The following is a 19,248-nucleotide window of genomic DNA, read 5'->3' as shown; positions in this document are numbered from 1 at the left end:
GCTCAATCCCATGAACCATGAGATCATGACCTGAGCCAAAATGAAGAGTGAGGCTGAGCCACTGAGGCGCCCCTAAGTTTGAATTTTTAATAACAATTGTTCTTGGCTCTGAAAATTTCCAAAACTCCAAAAACATTGAAATTCTATTCCCTTCGCCTAAATTTAGCAGTTAACATTTTGTAACATTTGCTTTAGGAAGTATGTATGTACCATTTTTTTGTTTGTTTGGCTAAGCCATTTGATAATAAGGTGTGGACATCAAGAACCACCCATATTATTATCTAATATGTAGTCCAAATTTCACATTTTATTCTTTTGTTCTCTTTTCATCCAGGATCCAGTCCAGGATCCCACATTTGGTTGTTGCAGCTCTTACCTCCTTCAATGTGTATGAATCTCCCTGCCTTTATTTTTTGTCTTTTATGACATTGGCTTTTTTTTTTTTTTTTTTTTTTAGTTTCTTTGGAGAGAGAGTGCACGCACACGCATGCACACATGAGCCAGTGGGGGAGGGGCAGAGAGAAGAGGGAGGAGAGAAAATCCCAAGCAGGCTCCGTGCCATCAGTGCAATGCCCCATGTGGGCTCAGTCTCATGAACCCAGAGATCACAACTTGAGCTGAAATCAAGAGTTGGATGCTTAACCAACTGAGCCACCCAGGTGGCCCATTGACATGGACATTTTGTCTTATATAATGTTGTCTTATATAATGTCCCACGATCTGGATTTGTCTGATCATTTCCTTATGATTAGATTGCATTTAAACCATGTGGATATACTTTTACCTTTTAAAGAATTAAAGATACAAACATAGGAATAGTGTGGATTTTTTTATAGAGTCTTTTGCAAGCATCACTTCTAGTTACTACCAAACAGTAGCAAGGCACCTAATCTTCTAGTGAGGATGTCACAAAGCCAAAGAACATTAAATTGAAAAGAATTTTTTTTTAATTTTTTTTTTAACGTTTATTTATTTTTGAGACAGAGACAGCATGAACGGGGGAGGGGCAGAGAGAGAGGGAGACACAGAATCAGAAACAGGCTCCAGGCTCTGAGCCATCAGCCCAGAGCCCGGTGCGGGGCTCGAACTCACGGACCGCGAGATCGTGACCTGAGCTGAAGTCGGACGTTTAACCGACTGCGCCACCCAGGTGCCCCGAGAATTTAGATTTTGTCTGCAGAAGTCACAAACTGCAGAAAATTAGGAAAACAGACACAGTCTTAAAACGCAATAGACACCGAAAGCTGGATTTTGACACTGTGGTATGGACTGTGTTTTCCTTATTGTTCTTCCTCTGCCCGCCATCATTTAAATCATCTGTGCCGCCCTGGAAGGTCTTGAGTAAGAGACCCACGTACCCACATGTCATTACATAGCTAGGGAAACTTTAGGTTAGAGCAGCCACGTTGCGGAGGAACATGTAATTAGTACGAGACAGAATAGTCAGGTCCTGGAACCTCAGTCTCTTAAAGCCCCACTTGGTTCTCAGCCAGAACTCAGTTACTTGCATTGATGAGACAAGTAAAAACTTTTTAACCTTGGCATCTTCTGTGATGAGGCAAGATGAAGGAATCAGGCATACCACAGACTGAAGTTTTATCTTACACAATATAGGTAGGTTTTAAGTTTATTTTGTGTAGCACTTTTTTTGTGTTAGATACTATTAGGGTAATGGATTTCTTACATATGTTTACTACTTTTCATAATAACTTTCTTCCTTTTTTAGCTACAGGGCTTTGGCCGACCAAGTGTATACCATGCTGCTATTGTCATCTTCCTAGAATTCTTTGCGTGGGGCTTGTTGACAACTCCAATGTTAACTGTAAGTACTGCTGAACAAGTTGGTTTTTTTGAAAGCAAAAGAGAGGTTCTTAAGCACATATCCTCAGGGTTGTATGTCTAGCTATGTGTTTGAGAGTAGATTTGACAATGATTTAAGACTGCTTATTCCGCTGGGTTGTTTCCACTGTGTAGACTGTGAACTACCTGCAACAAAACACCTGGGCTACTCATTAAATATTGTTAAGTAACAAGGCATTCCCACTGAACCAGAATCTTGGAAGTGCTGTGAGTGAACTATCTGCATTTAGGAAGATCATTAAGCTGCACTAGAGGAACTTATCACAAAACTTTGCCAAAGTTTATAACTGACTTTGGATGTAATGGCCTTTGACTAAGAACATAGTAAATAGATTGGTGAGTACCTTGTAACACAAGTGATAATTGTAAGAATGTACAGATTTTCATTTTTGGTAGCTAGCTTACCTATTGCCATTTCTTTGCAGAGGCTGCATTCAATTTCTTAGCAATAACCTGGATATTTGATGTATAGTGTGGATAGAGGGAAGGGAAATGCTAAAGAAAACGTGGCATGTAGATTTTAGGTGCTTTATCGCTAATAATTCTAATAAATACATTTTAAAATTGAAAACAGGATATTTTAAAATTGGCCTTAAATTTCATTTGTCTTAAATTGTTCTTTAAAACTCATTGGTGGTTAACTCTTCCCAGTCAACATTTTGCCTTAACCAAAGAATCCCTTTGTATACAGGTAAACTTTGTTCCCAAAATAGATTTGGCAAATAGCTAACTTTAGAGGGTGGCTGTTAGCCTTATGTAGGACTTTGCTGTGTGGTTTTTAAATTTTTAATTCTTTTGGTGCATTAAAATAAAATTTGATTAATTAAAATTACTACTTGGATGGAACAGTCGACTTAAAAGATTGCCTGTTTTTAAACTTGTTTTATTCTGTCTTGTTGCACTGCCTTTTCCTTCCTAATGCTTTATTACAGAAGGTAATGGTTATTAGTTAATGGGGGTCCCCCATTTTAAGTTTCATGAGCCTGCTGTGTTCATCATTGGGCTGCCTTTGACACGGTGCTTAGTAGATGTTTTCTTTGAATAATAAATATATGCATTGTAGGCACACATGTGTGTCCTCAAGGGATTGTTTCTTTGAGACCTGTTTTTAGTGTGAATATAGACATGCCAGGCCACTCATTTTAAGGAATTATGTTATTTAAAAAAAATTTTTTTTTCAATGTTTGTTTATTTTTGAGAGACAGAGAAAGACAGAACGTGTGCAGGGGCAGAGAGAGAGACACACACACACAGAATCTGAAGCAGGCCCAGGCTCTGAGCTGTCAGCACAGAGCCTGACATGAGGCTCGAACCCACGAGCCATGAGATCATGGCCTGAGCCGAAGTTGGATGCTCAACCGACTGAGCCGCCCAGGTGCCCCTGAACTATGTTATGTTTGGTCCTAGCTCTCTGACTGCCTGTCCCCCTCAGCTTCTTTGTTAAGAGTTTTAAAAAGTATTTTTCTGATGCAGCCAGAAATCTGTAGTGGTTCAGCAGGTTTCTCAATATAGAGTTAATCCTATAATCATTCTCTAGTAAGACTTCAGAGTGAAATGAAGAATACTTGGGATACTTTTGAGTCCTTGTTAGGAATTCTAAAACCACCTTCCAGACAGTTCAAATCCTTGGGAACCTTTTTGGCCCTACAACAGATTGTCAGATCTGTTTTAATTTCAATTAATTATTTTATTTTATTTATTATTTTTAATGTTTATTTATTTTTGAGAGAGAGATCATGAGCAGGGGAGGGGCAGAGAGAGAGGGAGACAGGATCCGAAGTGGGCTCTGTGCTGACATGCTGACAGCAGACAGCCTAATGTGGTGCTCAAACTCATGAACCGTGAGATCGTGACCTGAGCTGAAGTCAGACGCTTAACCAGCTGAGCCACCCCGCCACCCCTAGTTAGTTAATTTTAATGTATCCCAAAGACTGATGTGCTTTTCTTCTTACTGCCCAATGCAGATAATTTTCCTGGTGGTTCTTTGTCCTTGTTAGACCTTGGAATGCAGCCTTCGAAGCCAGCTAAAATGCTGCTTTAACGCCTCTTTCCAGTTTCGAGCCAGTTTTGGTGCTTGCAAAGATTTGGTTAAAATAAACATTCATGTGTGTAGAATAGAGAGTTGCTAGCATCACTCTGACACACTTCATAGAAGTGTTGCTGAGTTAGTAGATGGGTTCATTCTCTTTTTCTGAGCTCTTGGAGTCAAGTAAGGCTAAATGTCCTTTACTGTCCTGTCTTCCCCAGCCTTTACACCATAGTTTGCTACATCTGTTTTTGTTCTGATGTTGCGGGGCTGGTTCCCTCTTCCTTTTGGGGGAAAAAAGATTTTTTTTTTCCTCTGGCATTTCCCTCTACTTTCTGCCTTTTCTGGTTGGACAGAGAACTGATAATGTTGGGTTGTTTGATGAGGAAGGAACAAAATTAGGGTTTATTTCATCGCAGCAGTTTGTTTATCATCTTTATGTTGGGTTCAGTGTTGTCAGATAACTAGTTCTTGACATCTTGCATCTGTCACCCACCATGATGTAACTGTTAGGATGACGGTTTCTGTGTGGGTTCCATTCTAAAAAAAGTGTTTTTTTTAACATTTATCCTTTTTTGAGAGACAGAGCTTGAGCAGGGGAGGGGCAGAGAGAGAAGGAGACACAGAATCCAAAGCAGGCTCCAGGCTCTGAGCTGTCAGCACAGAGTCCAATGCGGGGCTCAAACTCACAGACTGTGATATCATGACCGGAGCCGAAGTCAGACGCTTAACCAACTGAGCCACCCAGGCACCCCTAGGGTTGGTTCTATTCTATAACTAGTGGACAGCACTCTGTCCTGTTTCCGTTGGGCGAGAAGTCATCTGAGGGAAGGATTTGGAGATATAGAACAGAAGTCGTCTGAGGGAACGATTTGGAGATACAGAACAGTACCTACATACTAATATTTTGTCCAATCTGACTGTTTGCATTTTAGCACCAGTAGGAGCCCTCTGTCTGAAGTAGTAGAGAACAATTTACTCTTTCTTAGTCATTTTCTATGTGAGATTTGTTGCCTGTCACTTGTAGCCATGTCCTAGAGTACAACCGTAGTTTATTAAATACCATCAGGGGCGCCTGGGTGGCGCAGTCGGTTAAGCGTCCGACTTCAGCCAGGTCACGATCTCGCGGTCCGTGAGTTCGAGCCCCACGTCGGGCTGTGTGCTGACGGCTCAGAGCTGGAGCCTGTTTCCAATTCTGTGTCTCCCTCTCTCTCTGCCCCTCCCCCGTTCATGCTCTGTCTCTCTCTGTCCCAAAAATAAATAAACGTTGAAAAAAAAAATTTTTTTTTTTAAATAAATACCATCAGAAAGTTCTCAGCCCCTAATACACTGAAGCAGATTTGTGAAGTTGACCTCACACATTGGCTTAACCTTCTAGTAGCAGTAGTTTGTACATAAAAATGACTCTTTACGTCCCTGACTTACACTCATTCAAAATGTGCATCCTCTTGGAGGGCCTAATCTCATTTTATTGCAAATAAAGTTATCTGATTAAGCTAACATAAACATCTTCAGACATACTTAAATAGAGCACTATTTCAATAAAGATACACTTAATACTCGTCCCTGTGAGTGGAAAATTCTATTCTTGGAATTTGCAGGTTTTCTTTTGCAAGCTAGAGATTCAAGAATACAGTATTCCCCCACACCATCCTCTCCATATGGTGATCTAATAATCAGAGAGTGCCCTTTAAACACTTTGCTGCCACATTCGGTTTCCTGTTCTTACTGTCAAAATATGTGCTCATTTATTCAACAAACCATATATTCTGTCTTGTCTCCCCCTTATTTCCTCTTCAGTCCAGCCCTTCTTTTCCTTCACTTAATCATTTCCTTTTGGGAACTGAGGTGGATAAAATGGGATGGGACTGTTGGGGCATTTGGAGCATAGTACACGGGTGCTTTGCTCTCCACGTAAAAGGAAGTCAAGTTCTAGCTTTAGTCACATGGAGACTGTCTTGCTTCCTGGAATCTGGGGGTTCAGGTCCATCTTATAGTTTTGATAGTTTTCTAATGGTTTTTTTTTTTTTAATTTTTTTTTTCAACGTTTTTATTTATTTTTGGGACAGAGAGAGACAGAGCATGAACGGGGGAGGGGCAGAGAGAGAGGGAGACACAGAATCGGAAACAGGCTCCAGGCTCTGAGCCATCAGCCCAGAGCCTGACACGGGGCTTGAACTCCCGGACCGCGAGATCGTGACCTGGCTGAAGTCGGACGCTTAACCGACTGCGCCACCCAGGCGCCCCTGGTTTTTTGACCAAGTACCCAGAATTTTCCCTCTTGTGCACCTTATAATTATTAAAATGAGATAAGTGGCATTCAGTAAAAGTGTTTATATGATCACAATGTGTTAAATCTCTCTTTTCTCTTGCACAGCTGAGTGTTGTGATATAATGAGACTTAACTAAGCAGATGTACTGACTTTGGCTTGGCGTTTATTTCTCTCCTGTGTGCTCTGGGTGTATGTTATAGTCTGTTTATATCAGTAAACTTTTGAATGCTTAAAAAAAAAAGCAGTGCTGATTTCCAACTTTGGTACAATTATAAGAAGAGTTGACATGGAAGTATAACAGTTGGTAGGTCTCCTTTCTTAAAATTTGATACATAAAACATGCTGATTTTTTTCATAGGTTTTTTAGCACTTATATCATTACGTTGCCTTCTGGCATTCATTTTATCTGATGGGAAGTCAGCTCTTCCTAAGTACTGTTGTTTCCCTTCCATCAGGGTCTGTAAAGTATGGCCTACAGGCCTAACCTGGCTTACTGCCTGTTTTTATGTGATCTGTGTGCTAAGAATGGTTTTTACTTCTTTTTTTTTTTTTTTTTTTTTGAGAGTGAGAGTGAGCATGAGCAGGGAACAGGAGAGGGAGAATCTAATTTTTTTTTTAATGTTTATTTTTGAGAGAGAGAGAGAGACAGCATGAGTGGGACAGGAGCAGAGAGAGAGAGGGAGACACAGAATCCGAAGCAGGCTCCAAGCTGTCAGCACAGAGCCTGACGTGGGGCTCGAACCCATGAACCGTGAGATCATGACCTGAGCTGAAGTCAGACGCTCAACCGACTAAGCCACCCAGGCGCCCCTGGGGAGAGGGAGAATCTTAAGCAGACTTAGGGCAGAGCCCGACATAGGGCCTCATCTCACAACTGTAAGATGACCTGAGCTAAAATCTAGAGTTGGATGATGTTTTATCGATGGAGCCACCCAGCTGCCCCAATTTTTACATTTTTAAATGTAAAATGTAAACATTTGGAAACAGTTGAAAGAAGATATGAAATTGATATGAAATTCAGGTAGAAGTATCCATAAATAAAAATTTGTTGGACCTCAGTAGTGCCCATTGAATGTGGCTGCTTTGGTGCTGCAATGGCAGAGTTGCAACAGAGACCATGTACCCTGAAATATTTCCTATGTACTATATGTCCCTTTACAGAATAATTTATCAGTCCCTACTGTATGTGGTGAATTCATTTTCATTTTTTTTTCTTTTCTCTGCCTAGAGATTTTTCTCTTTGTCTTTTAATAATTTGTGCATTAAGGTGTCTAAGTGTGGATCTCTTTGTGTTACTTTTACTTGGGGTTTATTTAGCTGATAGGGTATATAAATTAATATTTTTAATCAAACTTGGGAATTTTTTGGCTATTATTTCTTCAAGTATTGTTGTTGCCTCCTCTGTCCTTTTGTTTGGGGACTTTTATCACACACTTTTATGTTAATAATGTCACACAGGTCTCTGAAGCAGTGTTCAGGTTTTATCTTTTTTTCTTCCAAAAGTTACTGTCAGACTTTTGACATGATGGTATAAGGAGGTCAGCAAATTCTCTTCTAATAAAATTGGACAGAACAGTCAAACAGACATCTCAGTGCTCTGGAATTCAAACACATACAACAAACCAAGAAGCATTGATTCATTCAATTACTGAACTTTAGGCAAAAACAGTGAGTGTGCAGTTCTGAGCTGCATCATTTTGCTAAAATGTCCTCTCTGGGGGCGCCTGGGTGGCGCAGTCGGTTAAGCATCCGACTTCAGCCAGGTCACGATCTCGCGGTCCGTGAGTTTGAGCCCCGCGTCCGGCTCTGGGCTGACGGCTCGGAGCCTGGAGCCTGTTTCCGATTCTGTGTCTCCCTCTCTCTCTGCCCCTCCCCCGTTCATGCTCTGTCTCTCTCTGTCCCCCAAAAAATAACGTTGAAAAAAAAAATTTTTTTTTAAATGTCCTCTCTGTCTCTGTCTGCCCCTCCCCTCCTTGTGTGCGCTCTCTCTCTCAAAATAAATAAATAAACTTTAAAAAAGAAGAAGAAGGAAGTACAAAGAGGTAAAAAGAAAATCCAGCTGAGTAAAGAGAACAGTTAAAGAAATAGTGAACAATAGTGTCAAATACTGAGAGGCGAAGAAATAAATGGAGTGAGCAATTGTCACTGAGAATATAACCACTCCTGAGTCCTGTGAATCCTTTTATCAGATCACTGAAATCTGTTCGGTTGATGAACATTTGGGTTTCCAGTCTTTGCCTCTTACATATATTGCTGTCGTGGTATTTCTTGTAAAAGTCTTTTGATGATTGTGTATACACATTTCTTGTAATATATACTTAAGAGTAAAATTGCAGGGTTTCATTCAACTTCAGTATATATGTACTGCCAAAAGTTTTCCAGAGTAATTTTACTGATTTACCCTGCAGCTAGCCAGGCTTTAGTTTATGCAGTTCAGATTATTAATTTTTCCCCTTAAGGTTAGTGCTTTCTTAAAGTCTTGTTTAAGAAACTTCTTCCCCAAAGTTTTATTGGTTTCTTTTTCACACATAGATCTGCCATCCATCTAGAAATAAGTCACTGTGTTTTGTAGGGGTCCTTTTTATAGGTTCCTTTTGATTCCATATGAATAATGCATAGTTGAACCAGCATCATTTATTGAAAAAAATCTCCCTCTCCCCACTGTGTCAACTTTGTCATAGACCAGTCAGCTAAATACATATGGATTTGTTTCTGAGTTTTATATTCTATTTATATATCTTACTCTATTGTCCTGTGTCAGTACCAGGCTGTGTTGATTTCTGTAGCAATATCTTGCTATCTTTTGTAACTTCTATAGCTTGGTTCTTCTTCCTCAAGATTGCCTTGGCTATTGTAGGCCTTTTATATATCTATATACATTTTATAATCAGCTCCTCAGTATTCACACAGTAACTTGATGGGAATTTTGATTGATTACATTGAGGTTGGATTAATTGGAGAACTGATCTTTATAATATTGAGTCTTCTACATGGTATATCATCTTTATATCTAGTCTTTAAAATTTGAGTAATATTTTCTCTTAGTGAAGAGATTTTTCACCTGATTTATTCGTAGGTATTTGATGGTTTTTATAAATGGTACAGTTTTAGGGGCACCTGGCTGGCTTAGTCAGTTGAGTGTCCCACTTCAGCTCAGATCATGATCTCACAGCTCGTCAGTTTGAGCCCACATCAGGCTCTGTGCTGACAGCTCAGAGACTGGAGCCTGCTTCAGATTCTGTGTCTCCCTCTCTCTCTGCCCCTTACCTGCTTGTGCTCTGTCTCTGTCTCAAAAATAAATAACATTAAAAAAAATTTAAAAACAATAAATAAATGGTATAGTTTTAAAGGTTTAATTTTCTATTATGTTGGTATATAAAACAATTTGTTTTTGTTTTCACCTTGTGTCTAGTGATTTTGCTAAATTCACTCATTAATCCTAAGTGTTTATCTATAGATTTTTATATACATATTCACATATTTTGTGAATAGTGACAGTTAACTCCTTCCAGTCCTTTTTTTTTTTTTTTTCCTTTCTTATTGCCTTACTGTGACATCCAGTACAGTGTTGAATAGAAGCAGTCGTAGTAGTGGACGTCCTTGTCTCCCAGATGCTCTTTGGTGGAAAGTGATCTAAAATTTACCATTAAATGTGATATTTGCTGTAGATTTGTTTTTGTAGATAGTCTTTATCAGAGAAAGGAAGTTCACCTCTGTTCTGATTTTGCTTAGAGTTGTTACCCTGAATGGGTGTTAAATTTTAACAAATGAACTTTCTGCATATAACTGGATAATAATTAGATTTTCCCCCTTATTTGGATATTGTGGTTAGTTATATTGATTTTTGAATATTAGGCTACCCTTGCATAAATCCCACTCAGTTTTGATATAAATTTATTTTACAACTGGAAGCTTCATCCATTTCACCCTTCATCCCCTGCCTCTGGCAACTACCAGTCTGTTCTCTGTATCTATAAACTTGTTTGTTTTGTTTGCTTCCACATAAAAGTGAGATCAATTGATATTTGTCTTTCACTTATTTCTCGTAGCACAATGCCCTCAGGGTCCATTGATGTTGTCTCAAAAGGCAGAATTTCCTTCCTTTTTTTCTTTTTTTTTTTTTTAATGTTGAATTTGAGAGAGAGACAGAGTGTGAGTGGGGGAGGGGCAGAGAGAGAGGGAGACACAGAACTCGAAGCAGGCTCCAGGCTCTGATCTTTCGGCATAGAGCCCAACGGGGGGTCTTGACCTCGCGAGCTGTGAGATCATGACTTGAGCCGAAGTTGGGCACTCAACCGACTTAGCCACCCAGGCGCCCCTCCTTCCTTTTTTTAATGGCTGAGTAATATTCCCCTGTGTGTGTGACTTTATTTTTATTTTTAATTGAAATACAGTATAATATCATATTAGTTTCAGGTGTACAACTAATTGTGATTTGACAATTCTATACATTGCAAAATGCTCCCCACCATGATAGTTACCATCTGTCACCATACAAAGTTATAGTCTTGCTATAAGTTCCCTATATTGTACATCCCTGGGACTTCTTTATTTTATAACTGGCAAAGTAATGTTACATTGTGTATATATATACCACATCTTCTTTATCCATTCATATATTAACGGAAACTTAAATTGCTTCCATGTCTTAGCTATTATAAATAATGCTTCAGTCAACATAGGGGTGCATATATCTTTTTGAATTAGTGTTTTTGTTTTCTCTAGGTAAATACCCAGGAGTGGAATTACTGGTTCATATGGTAATTCTATTTTTAATTTTTGAGGATCCTCCATACTCTTTTCCATAGTGGCTCCACGAATTTACAATCCCACCAATAGTGCATGAAGGTTTCCTTTTTCTCCACATCCTTGCCAACACTTGTTATTTCTTGGCTTTTGGATCTTACAGGTCTGAGATGGTATCTCATTGTGCTTTTGATTTGCGTTTCCCAACGATTAGTGATGTTCATGTGTCCATTGGCCATTTTTATGTCTTCTCTGGAAAAAATGTCTCTTCAGGTTTTCTGCCCATTTTAATTGGATTATTTGTGGATTTGGGGTTTTTGTTTTGTTTTTTGTTTTTTGGTATTGAGTTGTGTAAGTTCTTTCAATAATTTGAGTATTAACATACCCTTACTGATAGGTCTTTTGCAGTTACTTCTCACATTCCTTATTATCTTGTCATTAGTTGTGGTTTCCTTCACTGTGCAAAAGCTTTTTATTTTGGTGTAGTTCCAATAGTTTAAGAATTATCATTTCGAATCTTTTCAAAGGAGTTATTTTTGGTTTTGTTGATTTTCATTATTGAATGTTTAGATTTCATTTCATTGATTTCTGTTCTTTTATTACCCTATTTCATTATTTCTTTGGGTTGGATTTGCTGTTCTTTTTCTAGATTATTTTATTTTATTTTACTTATTTTTTTAACAAGTTTTAATTCACTTTATTTTTTTTTGTACAAAACTATGTGGTGGCCACAGCTGGAGCCTGGGTCCTCTGCACAGAGACTCTGGTGTGGGACTTTACAAGATGGTCAGTGAATTCCTGATAGGGAGACTTGGTGAACACAGTCTCTTTCCAAAGGTCAAGGGTGAGATAGCTGTAGGTCTTAGAAATGACATCAAAAGTAGCCTTGGCTAGAAAGGGGAAAACAACAGGAGCAGGTTGGTGGATTCTGCTGACAACACCCCAGGTGCAGATAGAAACTGTTGCACTCCCAGGAACCGAGAGAGGCCCCAAGTGGCCGGTCTATCATGCATTAGGAGGGCCTTCCTCTCTCTCTGAAAATACGCCAGCCACACACTGAGTATGATAGGGCAGAGCTGAGAGAGGTTTCTAGGTTCTTTACATGGAAGCTTAGAACATTGATTTCAGCCTTTTGTTGCTTTTCAGTTTTAATGTATTTAAAACTTTAAATTGGTCTCTAAGCATTGACGTGCTTATACTCATGAGTTTAATGTGTTGTATCTTTATTACCACTTAGCTTCTTCTTTTTTCTAATACTTCTTGTGACTTCTTTGACTCATGGATTGTTGGAAGTGTATTGTCTTAATTTCCAAACATTTGGGGACTTTTCTAGATTGTTGTATTATCAGAGAACATATTATGAATTATTTTAGTTCTTTTAAATTTGCTGACGCTTGTTTTGTATCCTAGTATATGGCTAAGTGTTATAAGTTTTCCATATGGCCTGAAAAGGACAAGTATTCCCTAGAATAGTGTTCTCTATATGGTAAGTGTGTTAAATGTGTTCATTACGTTTGATATCTTTTATGTATTCACTGGTGTCTTTTGTCTACCTGTTCTGTCACCTTTCAAGAGAGATGTGTTTCTCTTCTACTTTTTGTGTTACTGTTTTGCAACTACATTCTGTATTTTTTAAGCACTGTAGTACATCGTAATATTTTATACAGTCCATATTTACCTTGATATTTACCCATTCTGATGCTCTTCCTTTTTCTGGATTTCTGTGCTTTCTCCTGTAATCAGTTCTTCAAGATTTTTCTTGTTTTGCTTAGTCTGCACAGGTCCCTGTGCAGCACATTGTTTTTAATGTATGTAACATTTTCTTGAATGTCTTGGAGGACACTTGCACTTACTCTAAAACTTTCTTCTGTTTCCTACCATAATTTGGTTGTTTAGCAGTGAAGTGGATTATCTTTTCCTATTTGTGTTCTTTTTCACCTTTCAGAGGTTTTCAGATTTTTGTTGAATGTTTTATATGCTTATATTTACAAATGAGGGGGTAGATCAGAGATTGTGGAAACAAATGTCATCTGGGGCTAGGCAGGTAATGTAAACGTCAAGTGGGATAAAAACATTACATTTGGAAGACAGGCTCCATCAACTGCAGTGGCCACTGTCTGTCTGCTTACTCAGCTAATCGGTGATGTGCCAGTTCAAGCCCCATGTTTTGAAATCTTCGGTTTCCTGTGACATGCTAGAAAAATCATAGGGAGTATGGTGAAATTTCCTGAAATTTACACATTGACAACTACATCACTTTGAAAACCACAAATACAAATCACAAAAACATCGCTTTGCCAGTTTGCCACTGTGGCCTAGATTCCTCTGGTGGCTGGAGTATCGTTACCCAACCCGGGTGGAAAGCCCTATTCCTCAGAATTGAATGCAGGCGTTGCTTATAGGAGCTCTTGATTTTTGACAATGTGGTTCAGAGATCCCTCTATTGTGATGAAGTGGTTTATTATTTGATTTTAAGGCTTTCTGCTACTCCTGGCAGCCGTTAAGAGGCCTCGGGCACTGTCTTGTTTAATCTCACCCATTCGGTTCTGCAGGTACCCTGTGTAGAAGTCTCAGTCCAGAGAACTTTGTGTTCTGTGTTTTTTTAATTTATTTTTATTTTTTAAAATGTTATATTTGAGAGCAAGCGAGCAAAGGAGGGGTGGAGATGGAGGGCAGAGGATCCCAAGCAGGCTCCCCCTGATAGCACAGAGCCTGATGTGGGGCTCAAACTCACCAACTGTGAGGTCATGACCTGAGCCAAAACCAAGAGCAGATGCTTAACTGACTGAGCCACCCAGGCGCCCTCCCCGTTTTAAAAAATTTTACTTATTTTGAGAGAAAGCAAGCAGGGAAGGGGCAGAGAAAGGGAGACAGAATCCCAAGCACGCTCCACAATGTCAGCACAGAGCCCAGTCAGTGTGGGGCTAGAACTCATGAACCATGAGATCCTGACCTGAGCCAAAGTCAGAGGCTTAACCCACTGAGCTCCCCAGGTACCCGTGAACTATGCTTTATTTTTTTTTATTTTCTTTCTTTGTTTCTTTAATATAATTTATCGTCAAATTCGCTTCCATACAACACCCAGTCTTCATCTCAACAAGTGCCTTCCTCAGTGCCCATCACCTACTTTCCCTTCTTGCCCACCCCTCATTAATCCGCAGTTTGTTCTCTGTATTTAAGAGTCTCTGTGGTTTGCCTCCCTCCCTCTCTGTTTGTAACTATTTTTTCCCCTTCCCCTCCCCCATGGTCTTCTGTTAAGTTTCTCAAGATCCACATACGAGTGAAAACATATGGTATCTGTCTTTCTCTCTATGACTTATTTCACGTAACATAATACCCTCCAGTTCCATCGATGTTGCTGCAAATGGCATGTTTTCATTCTTTCTCATTGCCAAGTAGTATTCCATTCTATATATAAATCACATCTTCTTTATCCATTCATCAGTTGATGGACATTTAGGCTCTTTCCATCATTTGGCTATTGTTGAAAGTGCTGCTATAAACATTAGGATACATGTGCCCATGTGTATCAGCACTCCTGTATCCCTTGGGTAAATTCCTAGCAGTGCTCTTGCTGGGTCATAGGATAGTTCTATTTTTAATTTTTTGAGGGACCTCCACACTGTTTTCCAGAGCAGCTGCACCAGTTAGCACTCCCACCAGCAGTGCAAGAGGGTTCCTCACCAGTATCTCTAGTCTCCTGATTTGTTCATTTTAGCCACTCTGACTGGTGTGAGCTGGTATCTCAGTGTGGCTTTGATTTGTATTTCCCTGATGAGGAGTGACGTTGAGCATCGTTTCAGATGTCTGTTGACCATCTGGATGTCTTCTTTGGAAAAGTGTCTATTCATGTCTTCTACTCATTTCTTCACTGGATTATTTGTTTTTCAGGTGTGGAGTTTGGTAAGTTCTTTATAGATTTTGGATACTAGCCCTTTATTCAATATGTCATTTGCAAATAATCTTCTCCCATTCTGTCGGTTGCCTTTTAGTTTGTTGATTGTTTCCTTTGCAGTGCAGAACTTTTTATCTTGATGAAGTCCCAGTAGTTCATTTTTGCTTTTAATTTCCTTGCCTTTGGAGATGTGTCAAGCAAGAAATTGCTGCAGCTGAGGTCAAAGAGGTTGTTGCCTGTTTTCTGTAGAGTTTTGATGGTTTCTGACAGAACTATGCTTTTTGATTCTTATATTGGTCACAGATATGGAGGTCAGTAGCTTTGAGAGCAAGATACCAGGAGCTTATTTTGTAACCTGTTCAACTATGGATGTTTTTCCTCCTCCTCCAGATCTAACCTCCTCCCCCCCATCCCCCGACCTGATTTCTGGAAAACGTACTTTTTCAAAGATCTTTTTTTTCTACTTTCACATATTATTGTTCTTCAACTGTTTTAGGGTTTGTTGTCAGCCTTTTTCCGTCGGCTGTAATCATCCAGAAGTGCCTCACTATTCTTAGCTTCCCAGGAATACTGTAAATTTAGTTTTATAGCAATGAAATTTTAGGTAGAAGTACAGAAAAACAGCTGTGTGTGTGTGTGTGTGTGTGTGAGATGCTTAAAATTGTTGGTGGTGAAAGATGTAGCCAGTTAACAATTTATGTTTGCCACAGAAGGTTTTGTAAAAAAAGCACCTGAGCACTGGGATGTAAGTTCTTGCCTTATTTAGATTTCTGCCTCATTATTTATTACATTTTCATATTTGTAGGATATTTTCCATATTTCACTGATACTTCAAATGTTTTTATTCCAGGGTTCGTCTTTTTTACATAACCTAACATTAACAGAGGCAAAAACCTTTCCCTTTAATTTGTTTTTGAATTTGTCTTGATGTTTGCTTTCTGTAGGTTCTACATGAAACATTTCCTCAACACACATTCCTCATGAATGGTCTCATTCAAGGTGTAAAGGTAAGAATGGTTTTTGTGTGGTTCACAAGGAACCAAAGGCAGGAATCCTTAGTAGTTTGTTTAACTCTGGAAGTTTAAATGGGATGTAGGGAAATAATCACTATTTGTTCTGGAGACCTAAAGTGTGGGGAAATAGGTTCTGCTTACATAAATGGGTTAGGAAAAAGTTTAGGGTGGAAAGCCACCCCCATGGCACCTGAGGTTAGCTAGCAAGCTATTGTAATGGGATCACAAGTAATTTGTTCTATCACCTACAGGCAATTACTTTCCATCTGATGTCAATGTACTATTGTACTTTGATCACAAATTCCACTTGCCCCCCCCCCCCCCCAGACCCTTTACACAAGTTAGTGATTACTACTTGATTATTTTCTTCACATTCACCACATGTGTAAGATCTTGAGAGCTCAATCAGTACAGAGACAAAACTCCGGTTAGGACATTAGCCTCTCTTGTATTCAATTCTGCATCTGCTCTCTTGTTGGACAAGAGAAAACTCTAGACTCTTAGTCTGTGACACTAAAGCTAAACTTTTAACTGGATTATCAATGTCAAAGTGAAATGCAATCCAAGTCCATAAGGCATTGAATGGTTTACTTGTAAAAGCACTTTATAAAGAGTTTAATTTTGTGAGCTTTTAATTGCCCTGCCTGTCAACAGAATAAAATGGATAAATATTCTTGTCTTCTTTTGAGACAGATTCTGATACTGAGGAAGAAGACAGCATCAACATTTAGTTGGCTGTATAGTCTTTTGTCAAGGCTGGTGTTCTAGTCTCAACTGAGTTCTCAACCACTTCACCCTTAATACATTGTTTAAAAAAATTTTTTTTTAATTGTTATTCATTTTTGAGAGACAGACCGTGGGTGGGGGAGGGGCAGAGAGAGGGAGACACAGAATCTGAAGCAGGCTCCAGGCTCTGAGCTGTCAGCACAGAGCCCAACGCAGGGCTCGAACCCATGAACTGTGAGATCATCTGAGCTGAAGTCAGATGCTTAACCGTCTGAAACCCCCGGGTGCCCCGACCCTCAATTCATTAATTAAATTTTAATGTGATATTTATCAGAAAAGCTTATAAATAAGAGGTTAAAGTATAATGTTATATTTTAGTCCCACTTCACAGTATAGTACATAGGTATAGTGTCTGATTCCTTCCCAGTTTAGATGGTACTGATCTGTGAACTGAGTAACACACTTAAAATTATGCCCTAATAATTTGCTGAATTTACATCTTTGAGCAGCATTATTTGTAATAAATACTGTTTATTCTTTGCCTATTTTCAAAAAGAATTTGAGAATGCTTACAATAATAACATAAGTAAAATGGTGTCTTAAATAAAGGTTGAAGCAAGAAGTTTTCAGTCCTCATTGAGAAGAGGAGTGTTATCAGGAACCTGGCATGTGGTGGCACCTGGGGGGTTCAGTTAGACCGTTGATTTCGGCCCAGGTCATGATCTCAGTTTGTGAGCTTGAGCCCCATGTTGGGCTCTCCACTGACAGTGTGGAGCCTGCTTGGGATTCTCTCCCTTTCTCTCTGCCCCTCCCCTGCTTGTGCTCGCTTTCTCTCTCCCTCCCTCCCTCCCTCCCCCTCTCTCTCTCTCTCTCTCTCTGTAATAAGTAAACTTAAAAAAAATCTTTAAAAAAAAAAAAGAAATCTGGCAAGTGGGCCTTTAAGCACCAGTTTTAGATTAGCATAGATCAAAAGAAAAATTAAATGAGAGAAAGCATTGATAAATATACAACATAAATTTATCCTTACAGCAGATTCTTGGGGAAGTTCCTCTATAATCTATTGTCATGTGGACCAGCTACTAAAATGTGTTTTAGTCTGGTTCTGCAGAGTAAAATCAACTGGATGTATACTCTGAAGCCAAGCAGTATGCTGCACTTTGACCTAGAGACACTAACAGTGTTATTCTAAAAATATGTAAAATAAAAGGTATTTGGATTGATTCAGGGGCTTAGACAAAGACTTATGCAACTTAGATAAATATTGAACTTGACCTTATTGAGCTTTACTGGAACTTTAATGATTGGTTATTGTGTCAGGGATATGGATGTGACAGCACCTACATCAAAGCTCAAATTGGATGGCTTAATGCGTGTGTAAGTACAGTGCAAGGAATGTGGCTTCAGATTGCTTCAGTTTTAAGTCTGTGTTCTGCACTTAGTACCTGTGGTTTAGCTTCTCTGACCTCAGTTTCATTATTCATGAAGTGAGAAAGATAAAAGATCTAACAGGGTGATCGTACAGATTAAATGAGCTGGTATATAAGCTGTTAGCACAATACCTCTGAGTGCCGAATAATAAATGTTGCAAAGAGAAATATGTAAAAACAAAAACTATTAGAAGGAAATCTTGATGACCATTTTCTTAACTATTTTTGGGAAAAGGTTTCTTTTCTTAGAAAAAATATATAAAGGAAAAGATTGAGTCATTTACATCAGTATTTTAACTTTGGCAAGTCAAACCACCATCATAAAAATGAACAGACAAATGACAAAACGTTATTTGCAACATGTATAGTAGACGGAGGACCACATAGAAGTGCCGTCCAGGTAAAACCATAGGAAAGTTACTGATATCCCAGAAGGGCAAGGAGGGATGTAAGCTGCCAGTTTACAAAAAATGTCAGGGTAACAATAAGATTATCACTAGTAAGCAATGGATCCCACATGGAATGAGATTGTATTTTCATATAAGCATTGGTAGAAAAGTTTAAACTGACAATAACTAGTTCAGTTTGTGGTAAATGGGGTCCCCGTACATGACTGATGAGTTAAGTTGGTATAGCTTTCCTAGAAGACAGCGTTTTAGTAACCTCACAATATTCACTAATTTTAACAAAGGCTGTGCCATTTCTAGAAAATTGTTCTAATCAATAGAGTTATTCAAAGATTCAGGTAAAGGGCTGTTTGTAGTAGTAAACATGGAAACCATTAAAATGGCTTAAAATTAGAAGAATAAGTACTTTGCAGCACAGGCATATGATGTAATAGCAGCACATAAAGAACACATTTCTGAAGACTACCATATAATGTATGAGACAGAAAGGGTATAGAGCTACAGTGTGGTTTTGCTTTGGTTTTTACCAAAATACATGTGTATAAGCAGGGGGAAAACCTGATTAAAAAGGAGTCCCCTGAAGTTTGAAAGCATGTGAATGGATAATTTTTAGTTTTCTTCTTTATATTCTTTCTTTGTAGATTTTCTACAGTTAATTTATACTTTGTAAGTTTATAATCGTGATGCATGGGTGAGAAGGCTTATATTTGGGGTGACTACCAGTAAAGGATACAAGACGAGGGGCACCTGAGTGCCTCAGTCGGTTAAGCGTCCAACTTGGGCTCAGGTCATGATCTCACGGTTCATGGGTTGCAGCCCCATGTCGCAGTCTGTGCTGACAGCTCAAAGCCTGGAGCCTGCTTCAGATTCTGTGT

General features: G+C 39.0%; 1 protein-coding gene and 1 non-coding gene across 2 annotated transcripts in view; one reads left to right on the top strand and one right to left on the bottom strand.

Annotated features, from left to right (window-relative positions):
• Nucleotides 1-19,248, top strand: part of SLC71A2 (solute carrier family 71 member 2) — a 73,871-nt gene that overhangs the window by 26,439 nt on the left and 28,184 nt on the right. The window contains exons 3-4 of the mRNA XM_040449274.1: nucleotides 1,727-1,822; nucleotides 15,745-15,807. Coding sequence (XP_040305208.1) covers nucleotides 1,727-1,822; nucleotides 15,745-15,807 — 159 coding nt within the window. The remainder of the gene's footprint in view (nucleotides 1-1,726; nucleotides 1,823-15,744; nucleotides 15,808-19,248) is intronic.
• Nucleotides 11,863-11,991, bottom strand: LOC121013814 (small nucleolar RNA SNORA64/SNORA10 family). Its single transcript, XR_005782940.1, has one exon. It is a non-coding gene; the product is annotated as a small nucleolar RNA SNORA64/SNORA10 family (small nucleolar RNA).

Source organism: Herpailurus yagouaroundi, unplaced genomic scaffold (genome assembly GCF_014898765.1).
Source record: "Herpailurus yagouaroundi ecotype Mexico unplaced genomic scaffold, PumYag 199, whole genome shotgun sequence".
Taxonomy (NCBI): Eukaryota; Metazoa; Chordata; class Mammalia; order Carnivora; family Felidae; genus Herpailurus; species Herpailurus yagouaroundi.
This window is presented reverse-complemented; position numbering and strand designations above follow the sequence as displayed.